The 16,887-nt window shown below is 42.2% G+C and overlaps 1 protein-coding gene across 6 annotated transcripts in view; it reads left to right on the forward strand.

The window, feature by feature from the left end:
* Armc3 (armadillo repeat containing 3) overlaps positions 1-16,887 on the forward strand; it is a 111,379-nt gene that overhangs the window by 66,749 nt on the left and 27,743 nt on the right. For all 6 annotated transcript variants that reach the window (XR_001783178.1, XM_006497537.1, NM_001271563.1 and 3 more), the window contains exons 9-10: positions 3,460-3,612; positions 4,412-4,517. Coding sequence is in view for 5 of the 6 variants with exons in the window: in XM_006497537.1 (XP_006497600.1) it covers positions 3,460-3,612; positions 4,412-4,517 (259 nt within the window). In the remaining variant the exon portion in view is untranslated. The remainder of the gene's footprint in view (positions 1-3,459; positions 3,613-4,411; positions 4,518-16,887) is intronic.

Below are 16,887 nucleotides of genomic sequence, written 5' to 3' on the forward strand. Positions count from 1 at the left end.
GTGGGATCTTTGTAGATTGCTATTATGAGAAATTTAGAAAACCTGTGCATTAACTCAATTAATCTGACACTGCTATTGTGGGACACTAGGTAAGCAATGGGATGAGAATCAACTTCCTGCCCAGCAGAATGCCCATTTTTAGGTGGGTGGAGTTTCTCTCATACTCATTGGGTTATGGTTGTGTACAGCTCTGTTGACATTTTTTCTTTCTGGTTCCAACTCTTAAATTTGTTTTTCTTAAAAAAGAAAAAGAAAAAGAAACTCACCCATCCATCTATCTTAATAAATCCTTAACCATGGACCTACTTCTGATGGGAGCCATGTGCTGTCACAAGTCACTCTGCTTCCGACTTCCTGCTTGGCCACATTTGTTGACAGACTGTTTAACTGAGCAGTAGTGGGCTGGGCCAGTCTTCCTGGGCCACTGGTAGAGGTAGTGGCCTTTCTCCCTGCTGGGTCACTCCCTTCTTATCTACCTGGCCACAATCTCAAATCACCTCTCCTTGTGTGTCTGACTGTACAACACTCTTTCCATACCCTACCTACGTTCAGACCTGTTTTTCCTATCAATTTGTAGACAGTCTTGATGTCCATCTGCCAGCTTCACTAGACATGCCTCATTATATTAGTTATACTAGTGAAACCCCTAACTTATGGATTAACAAAGTTGTCTTCTCTTATTTCTGTGTTGAAAGTGAACAATTAGATACAAGTTTAATTTTTCTTCCCCAGTTAGAAAGTGTCATAAGTTTGGACAGCTATTATTAGTCCTCATTCCATCAGAAGAACAATGCTCCTATTAGCAATAATTTTTAATGTAGCTTTCCTTTCTATCATTCCAATAATATTTTAGACAAGTGAGTATGTTTCCATTGTCTGTCAAAAACAGCTGAGACATATAAACAAATGGCATTGGTTCTTGAAGTTGTGACTTGCATGGGATTTGACCTGGCATCACTGGAGGGTGGGGAAGTGTTAATGACCTAGTTGCTGAGAGTTTTATGAGCTGGTGTTAACTACTCAGCAGGGACAAAGTTGGGACAATGGCCAGTCCAGAGAACAGGCAAGGTCTAGCATTTCAACATTTGCTTTTAGCCCTGAAGCCTCTACCTTCCTTATGTTAGCACACGGGGTGCTATTTTCAAAGGGCATTACTCTATTAGTAAAGTAACCAGCTAGCCGTCTTTATTATCAACATAATTAAGGTATAAATACTTCTTGGCATAGTGGTTCGGTGAAAGTACTTGGTTAATATGTTAATTCATCTTTTAAATCTATTATAGCCACACTGCAATCAGTCAGCACTTTTGAGGTTTGGTGAACACAGCTGGATTTTGAGAACATTCCCAGCAGGGCTGAGAAACTAATTGCCCACAGTATTTATTTAAATTATTTTGTAAAAATCTAACTGCCTTCAGTATTTACTTAAGTTATTTTTTAAATCTTTCCAGTCTTTACATATATACTGTTTTTCTTAAATGTAACAATCATGTGCTCAAAAATCGATCTTTTCACATTAATTGCTCCTGTATCTTGTCAGATTTTCCTGATAGAATCCATGCTGAGTGATCTGCTTAGGATTTGATTCAGAGACGTCAGGGAAAGCTTAATGGTACAACTACACCAATCTCCCTTCCTTCCTTCCTTCCTTCCTTCCTTCCTTCCTTCCTTCCTTCCTTCCTTCCTTCCTTCCTCCCTCCCTCCTCCTCCTCCTCCTCCTCCTCCTCCTCCTCCTCCTCTTCTTCTTCCTCCTCCTTCTTTTGTCAGTGCCTCTGGAAAACTCTCCAGCATTTTTTTTTAAACTAATAAAGACTTCCTGAATTTAAAAATATCTTAGAGGCCAAAGTGATGTATTGACTGCAGCTTTTCTTTTTTGGTTTTTGGTTTTTTGTTTTTGAAACACCCGTCTGACCAGCTGAAGCCTGTCCAAGCGCAGGAGTCATAGGCTCCCAGGAAGATGCTCCTGATTGGTTACCTAGCTCCACCCATTCTGAGTCAGATCTCTTGGGACTCATCTGAAGATGGATGAGCCCAGGCCAGAAAGTCTTTGCAAACATGACTGAACACTGCTGTTATGAAGAGAATTTTGGGGATCATTGCTGGAGAGAAGGAGAAAGAAGAGCTTAACTTACTAATGGAGACCCCCTTAGGGTTTGTTTCTGAAAGCATTTTGGGGGAAAAAATTCAATTAGAATATGTCTAAGTAATTAATTAGTCCCACATGCAGATTGTAATAGAAAATGCTGTCAGTGTTAGGAGGCCGAAGATCCTATATATTAATGTCCTTAGACCCCAAAGTCAGTCTTGTTCACTGGCCATGAAACCTGACTTTGTCAAGATTATGCTGTCAGATTTCACAAAGATAATGGATGGAGACTCAGATATACAGCCAAAAATTTTAAAGGAACCAAAAGTAACTTGAAAAGGAATTAATTTTCAGCCGTTTCTTCCCTTAGCGCCTCCGGAGCCAACAACCCCACTTCTTAACACTGAGGTTTTCAGACTCCTTAAATAGTAGAAGATTTAGAATGAAATAGAATGAAAAATTTTAAATTAACGGAATGCAAAAATAATCTTAATATTCTAATTGAATGTTCTGCTTTGACACAGGTATTTCCTTCAGTATACTATGAAATTGGCATTTATTAAAAACAAACAAACACCCTAGAAAAACCTAGGACAAGAGAAAAATGTTTAAATGCTTGCTTAGTCTATCCAGGGTCCTGAGGTTCTGCCTTCAGCATCACACACACACACACACACACACACACACACACACACACACACACACACATGAAGTTGGTTTGAAATTTAATCTTTTATAACAGCAAATACCATGATGTGGACTTAGATTGGTAAGTGTTTTCAGAAAGCAAAATTATTCTAATATGGTCTTATATTGTGACTATGGTAACTACAGTGATATCTCTAGCCTTTCCTGCGTGAGCAGGGACAATCATTTGGGGGAAAAGACACTTGAAGGTTTTAATGGAAGCTTAAAGAGTTGGACTGGACTTCAGCCCTCATTTCTCCCTCCTACTCCCTTCTGCTGTTCTCTGGAAGTCTAAGGTTTCCAGTTCTCCAATCGGAACGTTGTAGGCACGTCTCAGTAATGGGTACCTGTGCTTTTATGCTTAGTGAGGAGAGAGCCCCGTGAACACAGAGAGCCGAGTCAGCTTGAGCACGTCTTAAGTGTTTATGACATCTGAGTGTGTGTGCATCTCACCACACAAGGCTCCCTACCACATCTAATGCACAGCAGAAGGGGGAACGATGAATACATTTGACACCCACCATCCCTTTTGTGTCTTAGCTGTGGTCTGAAGGTGAACTAGGTACACATTCTGTTTAGTTTAGATATAGACATTAAAGTTAGCAAATGGCTTGTATTTCTGTCAGGTAGTAAGTACACTTTTGCCAGGCAAATTCTGATTTATTTTTAATTTCTGTTTATGAAAGCTGAAAATAGAAAAGTTTTTCACGAACAAGAGGTTGAAAAATGCCTGGTGACTCTCCTGGGATCTGACAGCGATGGAACCAAGATTGCTGCTTCCCAGGCTATTTCAGCCCTGTGTGAGAACTTGAGCTGCAAAGAATTTTTCAACACCCAGGGTAAGCAAACCAGAGACCGCCAGTTTTTGAAGGCTTCTGGGTTGCTGCGCTGAGGCTGTGTGAATGCTGTTCTCAGGCTGTGTGTGTGGTGGCCATGCTCAGGCTGTGTGTGTGTGGTGACCATGCTTAGACTGTGTAGTGACCATGCTCAGGTTGTGTGTGTGGTGGCCATGCTCAGGTTGTGTGTGTGGTGACCATGCTCAGACTGTGTAGTGGCCATGCTCAGGCTGTGTGTGTGGTGACCATGCTCAGACTGTGTAGTGGCCATGCTCAGGCTGTGTGTGTGGTGACCATGCTCAGACTGTGTAGTGGCCATGCTCAGGCTGTGTGTGTGGTGACCATGCTCAGACTGTGTAGTGGCCATGCTCAGGCTGTGTGTGTGGTGACCATGCTCAGACTGTGTAGTGGCCATGCTTAGGCTGTGTGTGTGGTGACCATGCTCAGGCTGTGTGTGTGGTGACCATGCTCAGGTTGTGTGTGTGTGGTGACCATGCTCAGACTGTGTAGTGACCATGTTCAGGCTGTGTGGTGACCATGCTCAGGCTGTGTGTGTGGTGACCATGCTCAGACTGTGTAGTGGCCATGCTCAGGCTGTGTGTGTGGTGACCATGCTCAGGTTGTGTGTGTGGTGACCATGCTCAGACTGTGTAGTGACCATGCTCAGGTTGTGTGTGTGGTGGCCATGCTCAGGCTGTGTGGATGCTGCACTCAGGCTGAGTATTTGTTCAAACTGTGTAGATGCCACACTCAGGCTTTATGGATGAGTGTGGAGTCACGGCTCACACTCATTTCTCTGCAGGGATTCCACAGATAGTTCAGTTGCTCAGAAGTGACAATGAGGAGGTGAGGGAAGCTGCCGCACTGGCCCTGGCAAACCTGACGACCAGCAGCCCTGCAAATGCCAAGTAAGTACACGAACCTCGCTGGGTCCAGCACCCCCTGGCTGTGACATTTGGCTTTTAAGATGATTCCATGTTTTCTTAGGTAATCTGACTTTTGTGGTTCTTTGGGGTCCCTTATGAAAGTAGTTATCTGATTGGCTTGTCCCCCACCAAAAAAATATTGAGTTTTGAATTTTGTTGGGAAACTGTGCAAACCTTTATACCCAGATATCAAGTCAAGTCTTTGTGCGTATGTATGTGCAGGTTCCTCTGCATGTATGTGTGTGTGTTTACATACCCATATAGAGTCCAGGCATCACGATCTGTCATTGTCTACTTTTTAAAATTCAACTTTTACTATTTTATGTGTCTGGGTGTTTTGTCTGCTTCTGTCTATGCACCATGTGAGTGCCTGGTACCCACAAATGCCGGAACAGGTATTGGATCCCCTAGAAAAGTAATTACAGACACTTATGAGCAGCTATGTAGGTGTTGGAAATTCAAGCCTGGATCTTCTGGAAGAGTAGCCTACTAAACTGTGTCTCAAGGCCCAGTTCTCATTACTTTTTGAGGAAGTCTCCCACTGTACCTGAAACTCTCTAATTCAGCGAGCCCAGCGAGCCCAGCAAGCCCGTGAGCCCTAGGGCTCCTCCTGGCTCCTGTTCCCCAGCCCGAGAACTGTAAGCATGTGCTACCGCGCCAGGCGCTTTGCATGGGTGCTAGGATCCTGACACAGGACCTCATACTTGTGCAGCGAGCATGATCCTTACCACGGTCCATCACTAATGAGACCAAGACTCTGCATGCTTAGCTAACTTTCCAGGGTGCAAGCATGTGTAAATAGCTGAGCAGGGGAGACTGAATGCAGGTCTGTCAGGCTCCAAAGGGCAAGCTCCTTCTTCCACAGAAGGTAGCATAGCCTTGCAAGACAGGAATTTCCTGAACTTGGCTTTTGCCCTCCCTGCACCTTACTTGGTATGCAACTAAATTTACTTCTTATCTTTCTTTGCATGTGTACATGTGTGAGCATGTGCATGCATGTGTGTGTGTGTGTGTGTGTGTGTGTACGCGTGCGCACGTGTGTGTTAATCACTTAATGTATTAATTATAAAGTCAAATCCAACAGAACGTTTTAAGAGACAACATTTTCTCCTTTGACTATTTCTACATCAGTTAACATAAACCTGGCTTTCCTGAGGTCCACAGAATCCCTTTTTGAAAGGGAGCTATTTCACTAATACTCTCCCAGCAGGAGCCATGGTACCGCTGGGAGCTGAGTTTGTTTTCCTAATTGCTTTCTGTGTGAGGGCGGGGGAGGTGGGAGGGGGGACACAAAGCCAAACCTGAGTCTAGGTGCATTTGAGAGCTGATTGAACACCTACTCATTTCTAACCTAATTTGTAACAATGAGCTGTAACCTCCTTTAAGTACTGTGGGTGGGACTTGCGGTGGTGACCTGACTCCTATATTCACACCAGGATGTGCCTAAAATTAATTTCTAGTTCTTTTTAAAAATAATAATATTTACTTATTCTTGAAATTTTTTTGTAGAAGAGATACAATGTATCTTGATGGTATCCACCTCCTCCCCCCCCCCCATTCCTTCCAAGACAGCATCCTCATTCATATCCTTCCCTACTTCAACTATCTGCCTTGGTCTGTCTGTCTGTCCATCCACCTGTCCATCCATCTGCCGAGTCACATTAGTACTGCCTATATGGGAATGGATGTAGGCTCATCCACTGGGTCATTAGCAGCCTACCAAAGACCACCCTTCTCCAAAGAAAAGCGATTGGTTCTCCCTTCCTTATCAACCCCGAATGGCCAATAGCTCCGCAGCTAGGGCCTCTGAAGCGCCTTCTCCCTCCATGCTAGACCTCTTAATTAGTGTGATTTTGTGCACATCACGGCAGCTACTGTGGGCTCCCATGTGCAGCAGCTACATGGTGTCTAGAGGGCAGTATTTCCTATCCCTCTGTCCTATCCCCCAGCTCTTACATCCTTTCTGGTCCCCCCTAGGAAATGTTCTCTGAGTCCCAGGTGAATGGAGGATGGGGTGGGGCGAAGCAGATATCTCATCCATGGCTAAGCACTCACAGTTTTTTTGTTCTCATATTTGGGACATTTTCTGGAGTTAGATGCTTATTTTGTAACCTGAGTAGTGTATGGATAATCAACTCAACTAAACCAAGTCAAACAGGAAAAAGAAAAGAGGAAGATGAAGATGAAGAAGAAGAAGAAGAAGAAGAAGAAGAAGAAGAAGAACAAAAAGAACAAGAAGAAGAACAAAAAGAACAAGAAGAAGGAGAAAAAGAAGAAGAGGAGGAGGAAGACCACACAGTCACCATACTTTATTTTTGCAAAGGGACAAATGCTTTTTCATTCCAATTTTTATTATCTAAAAATGAAATTGTATAACCTTTCTATAAACCAGTTTCTCATCTAATACATCTGCTCTCGGGCCAGCATGCATCTTGCTCTCACTAACAACATATTCCCCTCTCTGTAACAATAATGTGTAGATGGGAGACTTTCTCAGTAGCATAAGCAAATACCCAGGCCATCCAGACGCTCTTGTTGAAGGTTTTCAGGTTGAAAGTCATTTGATCTCCATCTTTCCAGGTGCCCAGGGTGCTGCCTATGAGGTGGTTCCTGTGAATGTGGCTTCATGGACACTCAAGCTTTTTGGACCTTTCACATTTTATTTCTTCACAGAATAACACTTCAGTTTGTAATGAGTCTGAATGCTTGCTCTGCTACCAAGGCTGTGGTGTTAGAAGAAGATGGAATGGAGGGGAGGGAAGGTGACAGACAGGGTTGAACCTGTGACTGTAGAGTTTTCAATCAATAGTGGTGTTTTCAGGAAACTTTAGGGAGTATGGGTCCACTCAACCCCTGTGAATGCAGATTCTGGAGGGACGGTCTCCTGGGGTTCCACAGATTCTCTGGACTTTTGATTGGCAGGTTGAATTCACTCACCTTCAGTCTGCATGGACCTGGCTGTCTGGCTCCATAACTTTCCCTGCCAAAATTCCCTCGAAATCCATGCCTTTCTGTGACTCAGAAGCCCCGGTGCCAGGTAACTAGCCATATCCAACTTTATATAAAAGCCACGATGGAGGGCATGCTGCTCGAGGTCATGATCTAGTTTCTCAGAGGCCATTTCCAGCTCGCCTATCAAGTTCTCTAGATGAGTTGTAGCTTACTTCATTAACAGACAAGTTAATATTGTTGGGGGAAAACAACCAAGGGTAAAACAGGTTATACGATATGTTCTAGAAGTACTTTCCGGTTCCAGAAGGATTTTGCCCAAGGCGTTTTGAACTGACAATCCTCTTGCCTAGAAAGTTTTTCTAGAAAGCCACGTCACTGTTAAAGTATCACCTTGGGAAAGGGAGTTCCTCTGATTCCACCAAAGCCTGAGGCAAATCTCTAGTTTTTAAAATTAAATATAAAGAATACTTATATTTAAAATATAAGCTACTACCTAAAATCTAAATGTGCGTACAGCTTTAAGTGTTTGGTTAGTTTTCACTTTAGAAAGGTTTAGATTAAAACACATACACACAAATAGAGAAACATATACATACATACATACGCATATATATATTATATATATATGAATAAAAATCAGAAGAAGCACATTCAAAATGCTGACCTTCCTTGGTGACAAATGGTGTTCTCAGAAGGCTCATGAAGGTAGGCAGAGCCCATTCACGCAAAGTGGTCTATTCCAAATACTCAATACTGAGCATAACATTTGGTGGAGAAGTGTGTGTGTGTGTGGAGGAGGGAAGAAAGAGAATATAGTATTGTATGAAAACAAAAACCAAGAACAGGTGCTTTCTGCTGTAGATAGCATAATTAGATCCTATATAATTTTGTTACCTTAAGATAGACAAACAACTTATATTCATGTAGGCAAAGTGTCCATTTTATTGTTTGATAAAATAACCACTATATCCAGAGGTCAATAGAGGAAGAGATAAATGCCTTTGCTAAAATATCAATGAATTTTATCAAACTGAAACAAACAGAAAAATCATACAAATGTGCCTACCAGTGGCTGTATCTTCAAACAGGAAGTGACTAATAATGTCTGTGTCCACATAATTTGGAGCACAGAAGTCAACAGTGGCTTCCCTCTAGAAACCTTCCATCCTTACTTTTGGTCTTTTGTTTCTTGCAGAATAAAGGTTGAAGAATAAGGAACAACTAACAGGAATCAAAGTACTTATCTGAATGAGAGACAAGAACTGCTAGGGTCTCTTGTTAGAAATGAAAGGAAAAAGAAATTATTTTAAGTGGGTAAATAAAGTAGGAGGCAGTGAAGACAAGCCTGTCTGAAAGATGAAAATGAGATGAAGCAGTAAAATAGGCAGTCATGAATAGGTAGCCCCCTCGGCTAATTTCGGGCAGCGCTCCTTCCTTACTATGCTGGTAATATACTGGACAGTTCTCTGTGTATAATGCTTTTTGGAAAGGAGAAGCCATTTAATTTGTGAATGTAGGAAATATCTCCAGTTGAATTTCATGTTTTATTTACTGTGTACTTTTCTGCCCAATTAATCATTCCAAATTCTTAAATAATTTATACAAGTATGGAGCAAATGATTTGCGGTTGACATCCTTCTGAGTAGTCGATCCTACATGCAATGAGAGTATTTTAAACAGTTTATAACATCACTGCCATCTGTTGGATCTGACCAGAATTAGATTCAAAGTTGCCCCCAAAATGGAAAGAATTCAGTAATCCTTTGCACTAATAACTAAATTTACTCACTGAAAAACCAGACAAGATTTGAAGATGAATATAGATGCAGACCAGGCTTTTTTAAAAGGATCTCTTTTAAAGATACAATTTTAGTAAATACCAATGAATAAATATTGAAAACAACAACTATAATCATTTTATACTTACAAAAAAGTGGAAACTTGTAACTAAGGTTAAACTCTTCACAAACAACTGTGTTCAACTATATGGACCCTGATTCTTCATAGCCATCTTACCTTAGCTCCATGAAGATAGCTTTAAAGACCCTAGAGTTTTAAAGACCCCCTTCTCCCCATTTTCCTGTGGAATTTGCAGTTCTTTTGTATAGCTTCTCAACTCCCACAAAAGTAGCAACCCAAGAAAGTTCTGAATTGTAGCATATATAACTGGCCACTTAAAAATACATCGATTAATTGTTGGGCTACCTTAAGCCTTCGAAATAGCAGAGACAAGTCTCCAGGGACTTCTCTACTTTTGTGTGACCTGCGGCCAGGAGCACAAACACTGATGATGATTAAGGGGCTCTGTGCAGAGACAGAGAGCCTTACACGGATGTGCCTGAGTGCTTTGTTAACTTTTGACTCTCTTTGACTCTATATCTCTGTCAATATGAATGACTGACTGATCATTTAGTAGTATTGGTATTAAAATTTCTCTAGAAACAAAGAAAATTTCTCCCCTTTAAATAAAGCTGAAGGAAGACAGATACTATCACTTTAACGTCTACAAAATTTATTTGTTGATTATCATGTCTAAGAAAACCATATATAATATGTGGGGGAAAATTTAAATACATCCTCAGGATAGATTTTTATATACTATTGAAAGAGTATATAGCATGCCTTGAGAAAAACCAGGACTCAGGTCCTGTCACATAGCCAGGAATGGTCTGAGCTGAAGTGGGTATTATCTATGCCAGTGCAGAAAGTGTGTGTGTGTGTGTGTGTGTGTGTGTGTGTGTGTGTGTGTGTGTGTGTTCATGCTTTAAAAAAATCACCACCCGAATAAATAAAGCTGGGCGTGGGGCTGGTAACATAATATGCTGTGTTTATTTATTTTACCACTTCGTTGTATACCTTTTAACTTGTAGATGTGGGGCTGATGATCTGTAGAGTCGCCATATTTTCTTGTAGAATGCTGGCTGTAACAGAGTGAGTGATGACCACTTATTTTGAAGACAGGAACACAACAACACACATCTGTTAAAAGTGGCCAAACGCCAATTCTTCCCTTCTCCCCGTCATATCTTGCAGGAAGGGACGCCACACACCCTCCGAGATGGCTGCGGTTGTTTACTACAGTCCTTTAAGGAAAAATTACCACTCTGTCTAGACCCAGGGCTCCCTAGCACTCAGATTCACTTAGGATAAGTAATCTCGGGTCTCAAAACCCTTAAAGAAACATTGCACTGAGAAACGACCCACGAAAGACGCAAACTCAGCACATAGGCTTGATGTATGGGTCGGACCTAAAGCCTAAGCCACGCAGTTATTGTCTTTGTCGCGTCGGGTTTTTCTTAAGAAAATGGTTTTCTGAGCGATTTCCCTTCACCCACAGCGGCAAGAACCGCGTCTTCATACTGCCCCCTAGTGGCGCCTCAGGAGAGAGTTGGGGGAGGGGCAAAAATGGACCGAGCGCTCTGTGTTTTAATGAAACACACACTAATTTAATTTGAAACACTCTGGTGAGCCTAAAATAATATTTTTGGAACATTATTAAAAGATTGTGATCTGGAAAGCATTTTACTGTGATAGTATTCTACTGCTAAATACACGGTTAGCAGATGTTTGTGTCTGTCTTTGTCCCTTTTTGAGGTGCAGTCGTTTCAAAATGTTTTGACACCTCTTATTTTTTTTTCCTCCACCAGTGACTGAATATTTGCTTCGCTGTGTTATCACAGGGACAAACGCAGCACGTTTGAGCAATAGATGCATCCCATGGCAATAGAAAAGATTATTTAATTTTTGTTTAAATTCATTGTAAAATTTTAGAAGCTTGGAAGTCTCCCAATAAAAGTGAGAGGCAACATAACATTGCTGCCTTAGGAAGGCTGCTTTTGTTTAAAGGATCGTCATTTTAAAAAAACAAAAACAAAAAACTAAGGATAATAATTTCAAAGCGCTTGGGACTTTAAAAGTCCTTTGAGAGCCTTGGAGATTGGACAGTGGGTAATGGCCCTTGTCACTAAGCCTGAGTTCGAGTCTCAAGTCCTACCCACACAGTGGAAAGATCTGACTGTCAGAGGTTGCCCTCTGAGCTGCACACAGAAGCCGTGGTGCGCACACACATTTGCAATGGACAAAGTGATAAAAGTGCTTTGTATTACAATGACAAAAGAAAAGAGTCCTCATTGTATCCTTATGAGGATACCTCATTCCTTCCATCCAAATTTACTGAGTGGCCGTTTGTTATATCCACCCATAGTGCCTCTCTTCCTGTTTGCGTAGAAGAATCGTGTCCTGTCTTTGCTTTTATTGGGCTGGGGGTGGGGTGGGGTGAGGTGGGGTGGAGTGGGAGTCATACTGAAGTTAAAAAGCACTCAGAATGAAAACCTGAGTTTTCAATAAAACCACCTGATTCCCCATCCCTACTCTGTGTCAGCTGATGCTTGCCAGACCTCGACAAACACTTTGAATTTGATTAACTACCAGTTTTCTGAGGCTCGGTGAATCTCATAAAATGTTCAATTAGAAAATTATCTGTGCTGCCTTTATTACCTACAGAGCGGGGCTGATATTTGCATAACATTTTAAAGTTGCTAGTACTGTCTGCTTCCCGGCATTACTGATTTTCACAGGAAATTATCAAACCGATTGGATATCCTCACATTATTTCTCTTTTAATTTGAAGCCTGTTTAAACCTATACATTACTTTGTATCCACCCTTGACTTTTCATATTATTATTAATCATCCCCTACATCTTTTTCCTTCACTTGGGAATAGGCCCTTATTGCTCATTATTTGTAGCTACACGGAAAGGCTCAGATCCGATCTCTGAAGAAGCTGCCTCCACTCTGACCCTGCAAGTTTATATCAGCTGTTTGGCTGGAAGGTGGTCTGAAAAGGATGATTTCCCACACACATACGAATGGCGGAATACGGTCATATTTCCCCGTGGTAGATTCTGCCGTTGCTGGTAGCTGGCAGTTATGGGTAAACACTTAGCTAAGTACCCCAGTAGAGTGTAGCTTCAGATCCTACAGCAGTCTTCCGTGTGGAGAAATGTCCTTGTCATTGTTGTGTGCATTTGTTCCTTTACACGTGAGCAAGTAGATGCATGTTACTTCCCCAGGTTACCAGAGGTAGGCAGGACACTGAGGCACCTTGGGACAACAGCCCGTCCTATGTCCCTGTATCTCTGTGCAGCCCGTATCAGAGATACTAAGAGTATCTCTGAGAGTTAGTTACTTCTCTCCACCCTGGCCACTCACCCTCCCACTTACCAGTTGCTCAGCAAGTGCGGGAGGCTCTTGCTCTCTCCAAAGAAGTTAATCTGTGTCTTTAATCCCAGACTCCTCTCTCTCTCTCTCTCTCTCTCTCTCTCTCTCTCTCTCTCTCTCTCTCATCTCTCCTTTCCTCCAATCTTCTCAGCCTCTCCTCATTTTTCATTTCTTGAACAACAAAAAAGCAAGCGGAAAAAAAAAAAAAAAAGCAAGCTAAGCAAACAGACTCTATGTTTGCTCTCCTTGGAAGGTAGAGATGGGCTCTGAAAACATTGTCCTCTGAAAACATTGGAATGCTTAAAACAAAGACCTCAGGGCATGAGGGGGTGTGGCTGTGATCCCAGCCCCTGGGAGACAGGATCAGGAGTGTAAGATCATCTTTGACTATATAGTGAGTTGCAGGCTTACCTGGGCTATGGGAAACCAGGCTTCAAGCAAGCAAAGAGGCAAAACAAAATAAAAAGAATGGATTAAACGTCACATGGTCAGGATTGCTTTCCTTACATCTGAATTTTGTCTTTGACAACTAGGAAATAACAGATGGAATGCAAATTGACCCCTCGTTTGTACCTCTGAGCTGCTAAGAATGGCAAGCAGAATTCTGGCCCTTCCAGTAACCTCTTCTCTCTGGAAATGACATCTGACAGGGAATCTAGGGGCTCCCCCCCATTATGACATTCTGTTATTTATCTATGAATTCATCTTGAAGCTTAGGGTCCTTTGGTAATCTTGTAACTACTTTCCCTCAATTCCTTCTGTGTTGATTCTGTGTAAGGCGCGGCTCCAGCTGTAGATAGAGATGGAGCAGGGGCAAAGTCCCTGGGGACATGCATTCCTCCAGCCTGAGCAACACAAAACTATTATATTTTAGTTTTGAGACAGGGTATGGCCAGTAGCCCAGGCTATCCCAGTCCTCCTGTGTCAGCCTCCCACATATCAGTATTACAAGTGAGCACCCCTCAGTCATCTCAAAAGATAATTTTCAAAAGTGACAGATACATAAGTGGAACAAAATATCACAGGGTGATAAAGAGGATCATGACCTTAGGGTCGGTCTTAGGAGAGGCCCCAGGGACCTGCGCTGGAGCTAATTGAGGGATGGGGACATAGCTGGGGATTGAAATTTTTTAGTCACACTAGAGCATTCAGTGTCCTTAGTAACATGAAATTATATCTTTAATTACTGTGGAATCCTATTCCATGCCATTTATAGATATTACAGACCGATTTCCAGGCTATCCAGCAGCATTTGCTAACTGCAGAATCATTTATTCTGAGCATCCAAACACTTTGAGCAGCATCCCTATTTTATTCGGAGACAAGTCGACCATGTGAAATGAGGAGAGCTATTCTCTCCCCTTGCCCGGTAGTTCATTACTACCCACTATTTACCCAGGGCGGAGCAGGCTGGCTTTGGAAACAGAGGGTGGCAGACATGTGAGGAAGTGAAGAATTGTGATCAAAAAGATAAGTCAATAAAGACTCCTTGACACTCTGTAAGAAAATTACATTTGATTCCCACGGAGTTCTGTAACAAAAACACTTGTGCTGTCTGTGGAAGTGCCTGGGCAGCAGGCTTGAGCCTCTGATTGTAGAGTTCTACAGAAACCATGACAGAGAGACAGTTAGCAAAAACACTCTGGAAGCCTCAGAATAACACCTAAGGCAAACCTTTACTTTGTAACAGTCATCTTGCTACCTTAAGATCTTTTAGTTTAAGGATGTGCCTACAGTTGTGATTTCTCCCCTTAGAGCCAGATGTTCTTTAAATGTTATTTAAAAGAAGTCTTCTTGCCCAGCATTGTCACAGCATTCTGAAGCCCAGGATTATTCCCAGGTGATCCCTGCTTTCAACTCTGGAACCAAGCACTTTAGCAAACACATCCCACTTTTTGTTTTCAAGGTTTCGAACCTCGCCTGTAATATCTGAGCCATTTCTTCAGCTCAATGCAGTGCTTTTGGGATTATTATCTCTGTCAAAAAAAGGGGGGGGGGGACAGAAACAGGAAGAGCGAGTGCAGACTCTTGCTCTCTGCCGTCTAGCTCTGGCTCTGGTAACCAGCAGAAGACCCATCACCTGCTTGCCAGGGTCTGCCACCACGCTTCACCCGTGCAGGTCTCCTGTCAGCTGGCACGGCTACAGGTGCGGTGCCGTCCTGCACTGTGCTGAGCGTGCCTGTTTCAACCACTGTAGCCTGGCTGTGCCAATATGTCTTCCTCGGTGTGACAAAACTCAGAGACATATGAAATGTCATGCTGGTGGGAATGGTTGTAGTCGCTGTAAACAAACAAGGTTCTTATTGCCAACAATCCCATCTGTTCTGCTGGGTTTCACGTATTACCCTGTATGTGGGCTCTGTTAAACAGATTTCCAGGATGCCCAAGGTCACCCTTGATTCATGTAACCAGTCATTACAGATCTGTTGAACATGGCTCTTAAACCTGCAGAAAGATCCAACTCCAGGACGGAATGCTGCGGCTTGGTGGCACATTCAGACTCTTTCTGTGCAAAGGCTGCGATTCCCTCCATATGAGAAGCGAGCAGATTCCCAAAATGTCTTTTATTTAAGGTGCAAAATTGCATTACTTAACTTCATCCAAAAGTTCCCTCAATATAACAAAAACATTGCCCTGAGGATAGGATGGCCTGAACACCCAGTTTGTTGGGTCCTTTGTCATACTTTGTCAAGTCCCCCCAAACTGTCTTCACTACCTTGATTTAATCCAAGGCAGTAAAATATTTTGGTCTCCTTTAAACTGGAGAGAAACCAAATAAAGGGCAAACTTTGGCTTTAAGAAGCACATAGCAGGCAGAAGGCACTTGAGAGGGGGCAGTGATCGACCAGTGAGTCACGCCAGGACAGCACAAAGTGCAGAGGGTTGAACAGATATTGAATGACATATTGTTCTTCAGGAGGAAACACAGGAGGGGTGGGGAAGAGTGATTGTGGCAAAGGAAAACACACAAATGTGAAATAGCACCATACGCCATCAGTTGATGCTATATGTATACCTGAATTTTTCCTTAGTGAAATTTAGTATCCATTTAGGTTTTTGTTGTAGTTTTGTTTTCTTTTGCTGGGTTTGGAGAGGGCATGTCTTGTTTTGTTGTTTGTTTGTAGACCTTAGGAACACCAGTGAAAACTGCTGAATCCCATGACAAATATTGTGAAATAATCACATTTTGCTATGTTTGACTGTGAATGTCTGTGCCAAAGCATTGTTTTCTGAACCATGACAGTAATGTACATTTTACAAAGGTTTAAGTTCAGGTTTTCAAAAAAGAACTGAGTTTGGGGATCCAGAGCCACATTCTTGAGGAAAAGCCATTTATGCCAAGCTGGGAAAGGGAATTATCCAGGGGAGGGGACAGGGGAGTAAGAAGAGCTTGTGTAAATGTCCTGGGGTGAGACACAGCAACAGGGACAGGGGAGGAGTGGGTGTGGGGTAGAGAGGGAGGCAGGAGCAAGCAGGCCAGACTTTGGAAGCTGTGTGGATAATCTGGGCTTTACCCTGGCAGTAGGAATCTGTGAGAGTTTGGAGTAAGCAGTATGATTATAATTTTTTTTTTAAGAATTGAGAAATCTTTCTATAATCGCTTAGCTTTAGATGGAGTATATATGTATAATGTAAAATTTATATTTTTATATTGTCTTATTTTCTTTTAGGCATAGAAATATGTATTCATTTTTTTTTAAATACTGTGTGAGCTGTAGCACGAGACATATTAGGACTTACTGATTGATGTTCTCTACTTCAAGATGGGCTTATAATCCCACAAATCCATTTAGAAGATAAACTAAGTCTGAATGTAGTCATAGCCTCATGACAGTACGGTCCCAGGGAGGGGCCAGGGAGAAGCAGGGAGGGTAGAGAACAGGGCATACTTTACTTTTTTTTTTTTTTTTTGCAAAGGGACAAATGCTTTTTCATTCCAATTTTTATTATCTAAAAATGAAATTGTATAACCTTTCTAGAAACCAGTTTCTCATCTAATACATCTGCTCTCAGGCCAGCATGCATCTTGCTCTCACTAACAACATATTCCCCTCTCTGTAACAATAATGTGTAGATGGGAGACTTTCTCAGTAGCATAAGCAAATACCCAGGCCATCCAGATGCTCTTGTTGAAGGTTTTCAGGTTGAAAGTCATTTGATCTCCATCTTTCCAGGTGT

This window comes from Mus musculus, chromosome 2, assembly GCF_000001635.26.
Source record: "Mus musculus strain C57BL/6J chromosome 2, GRCm38.p6 C57BL/6J".
NCBI lineage: Eukaryota > Metazoa > Chordata > Mammalia > Rodentia > Muridae > Mus > Mus musculus.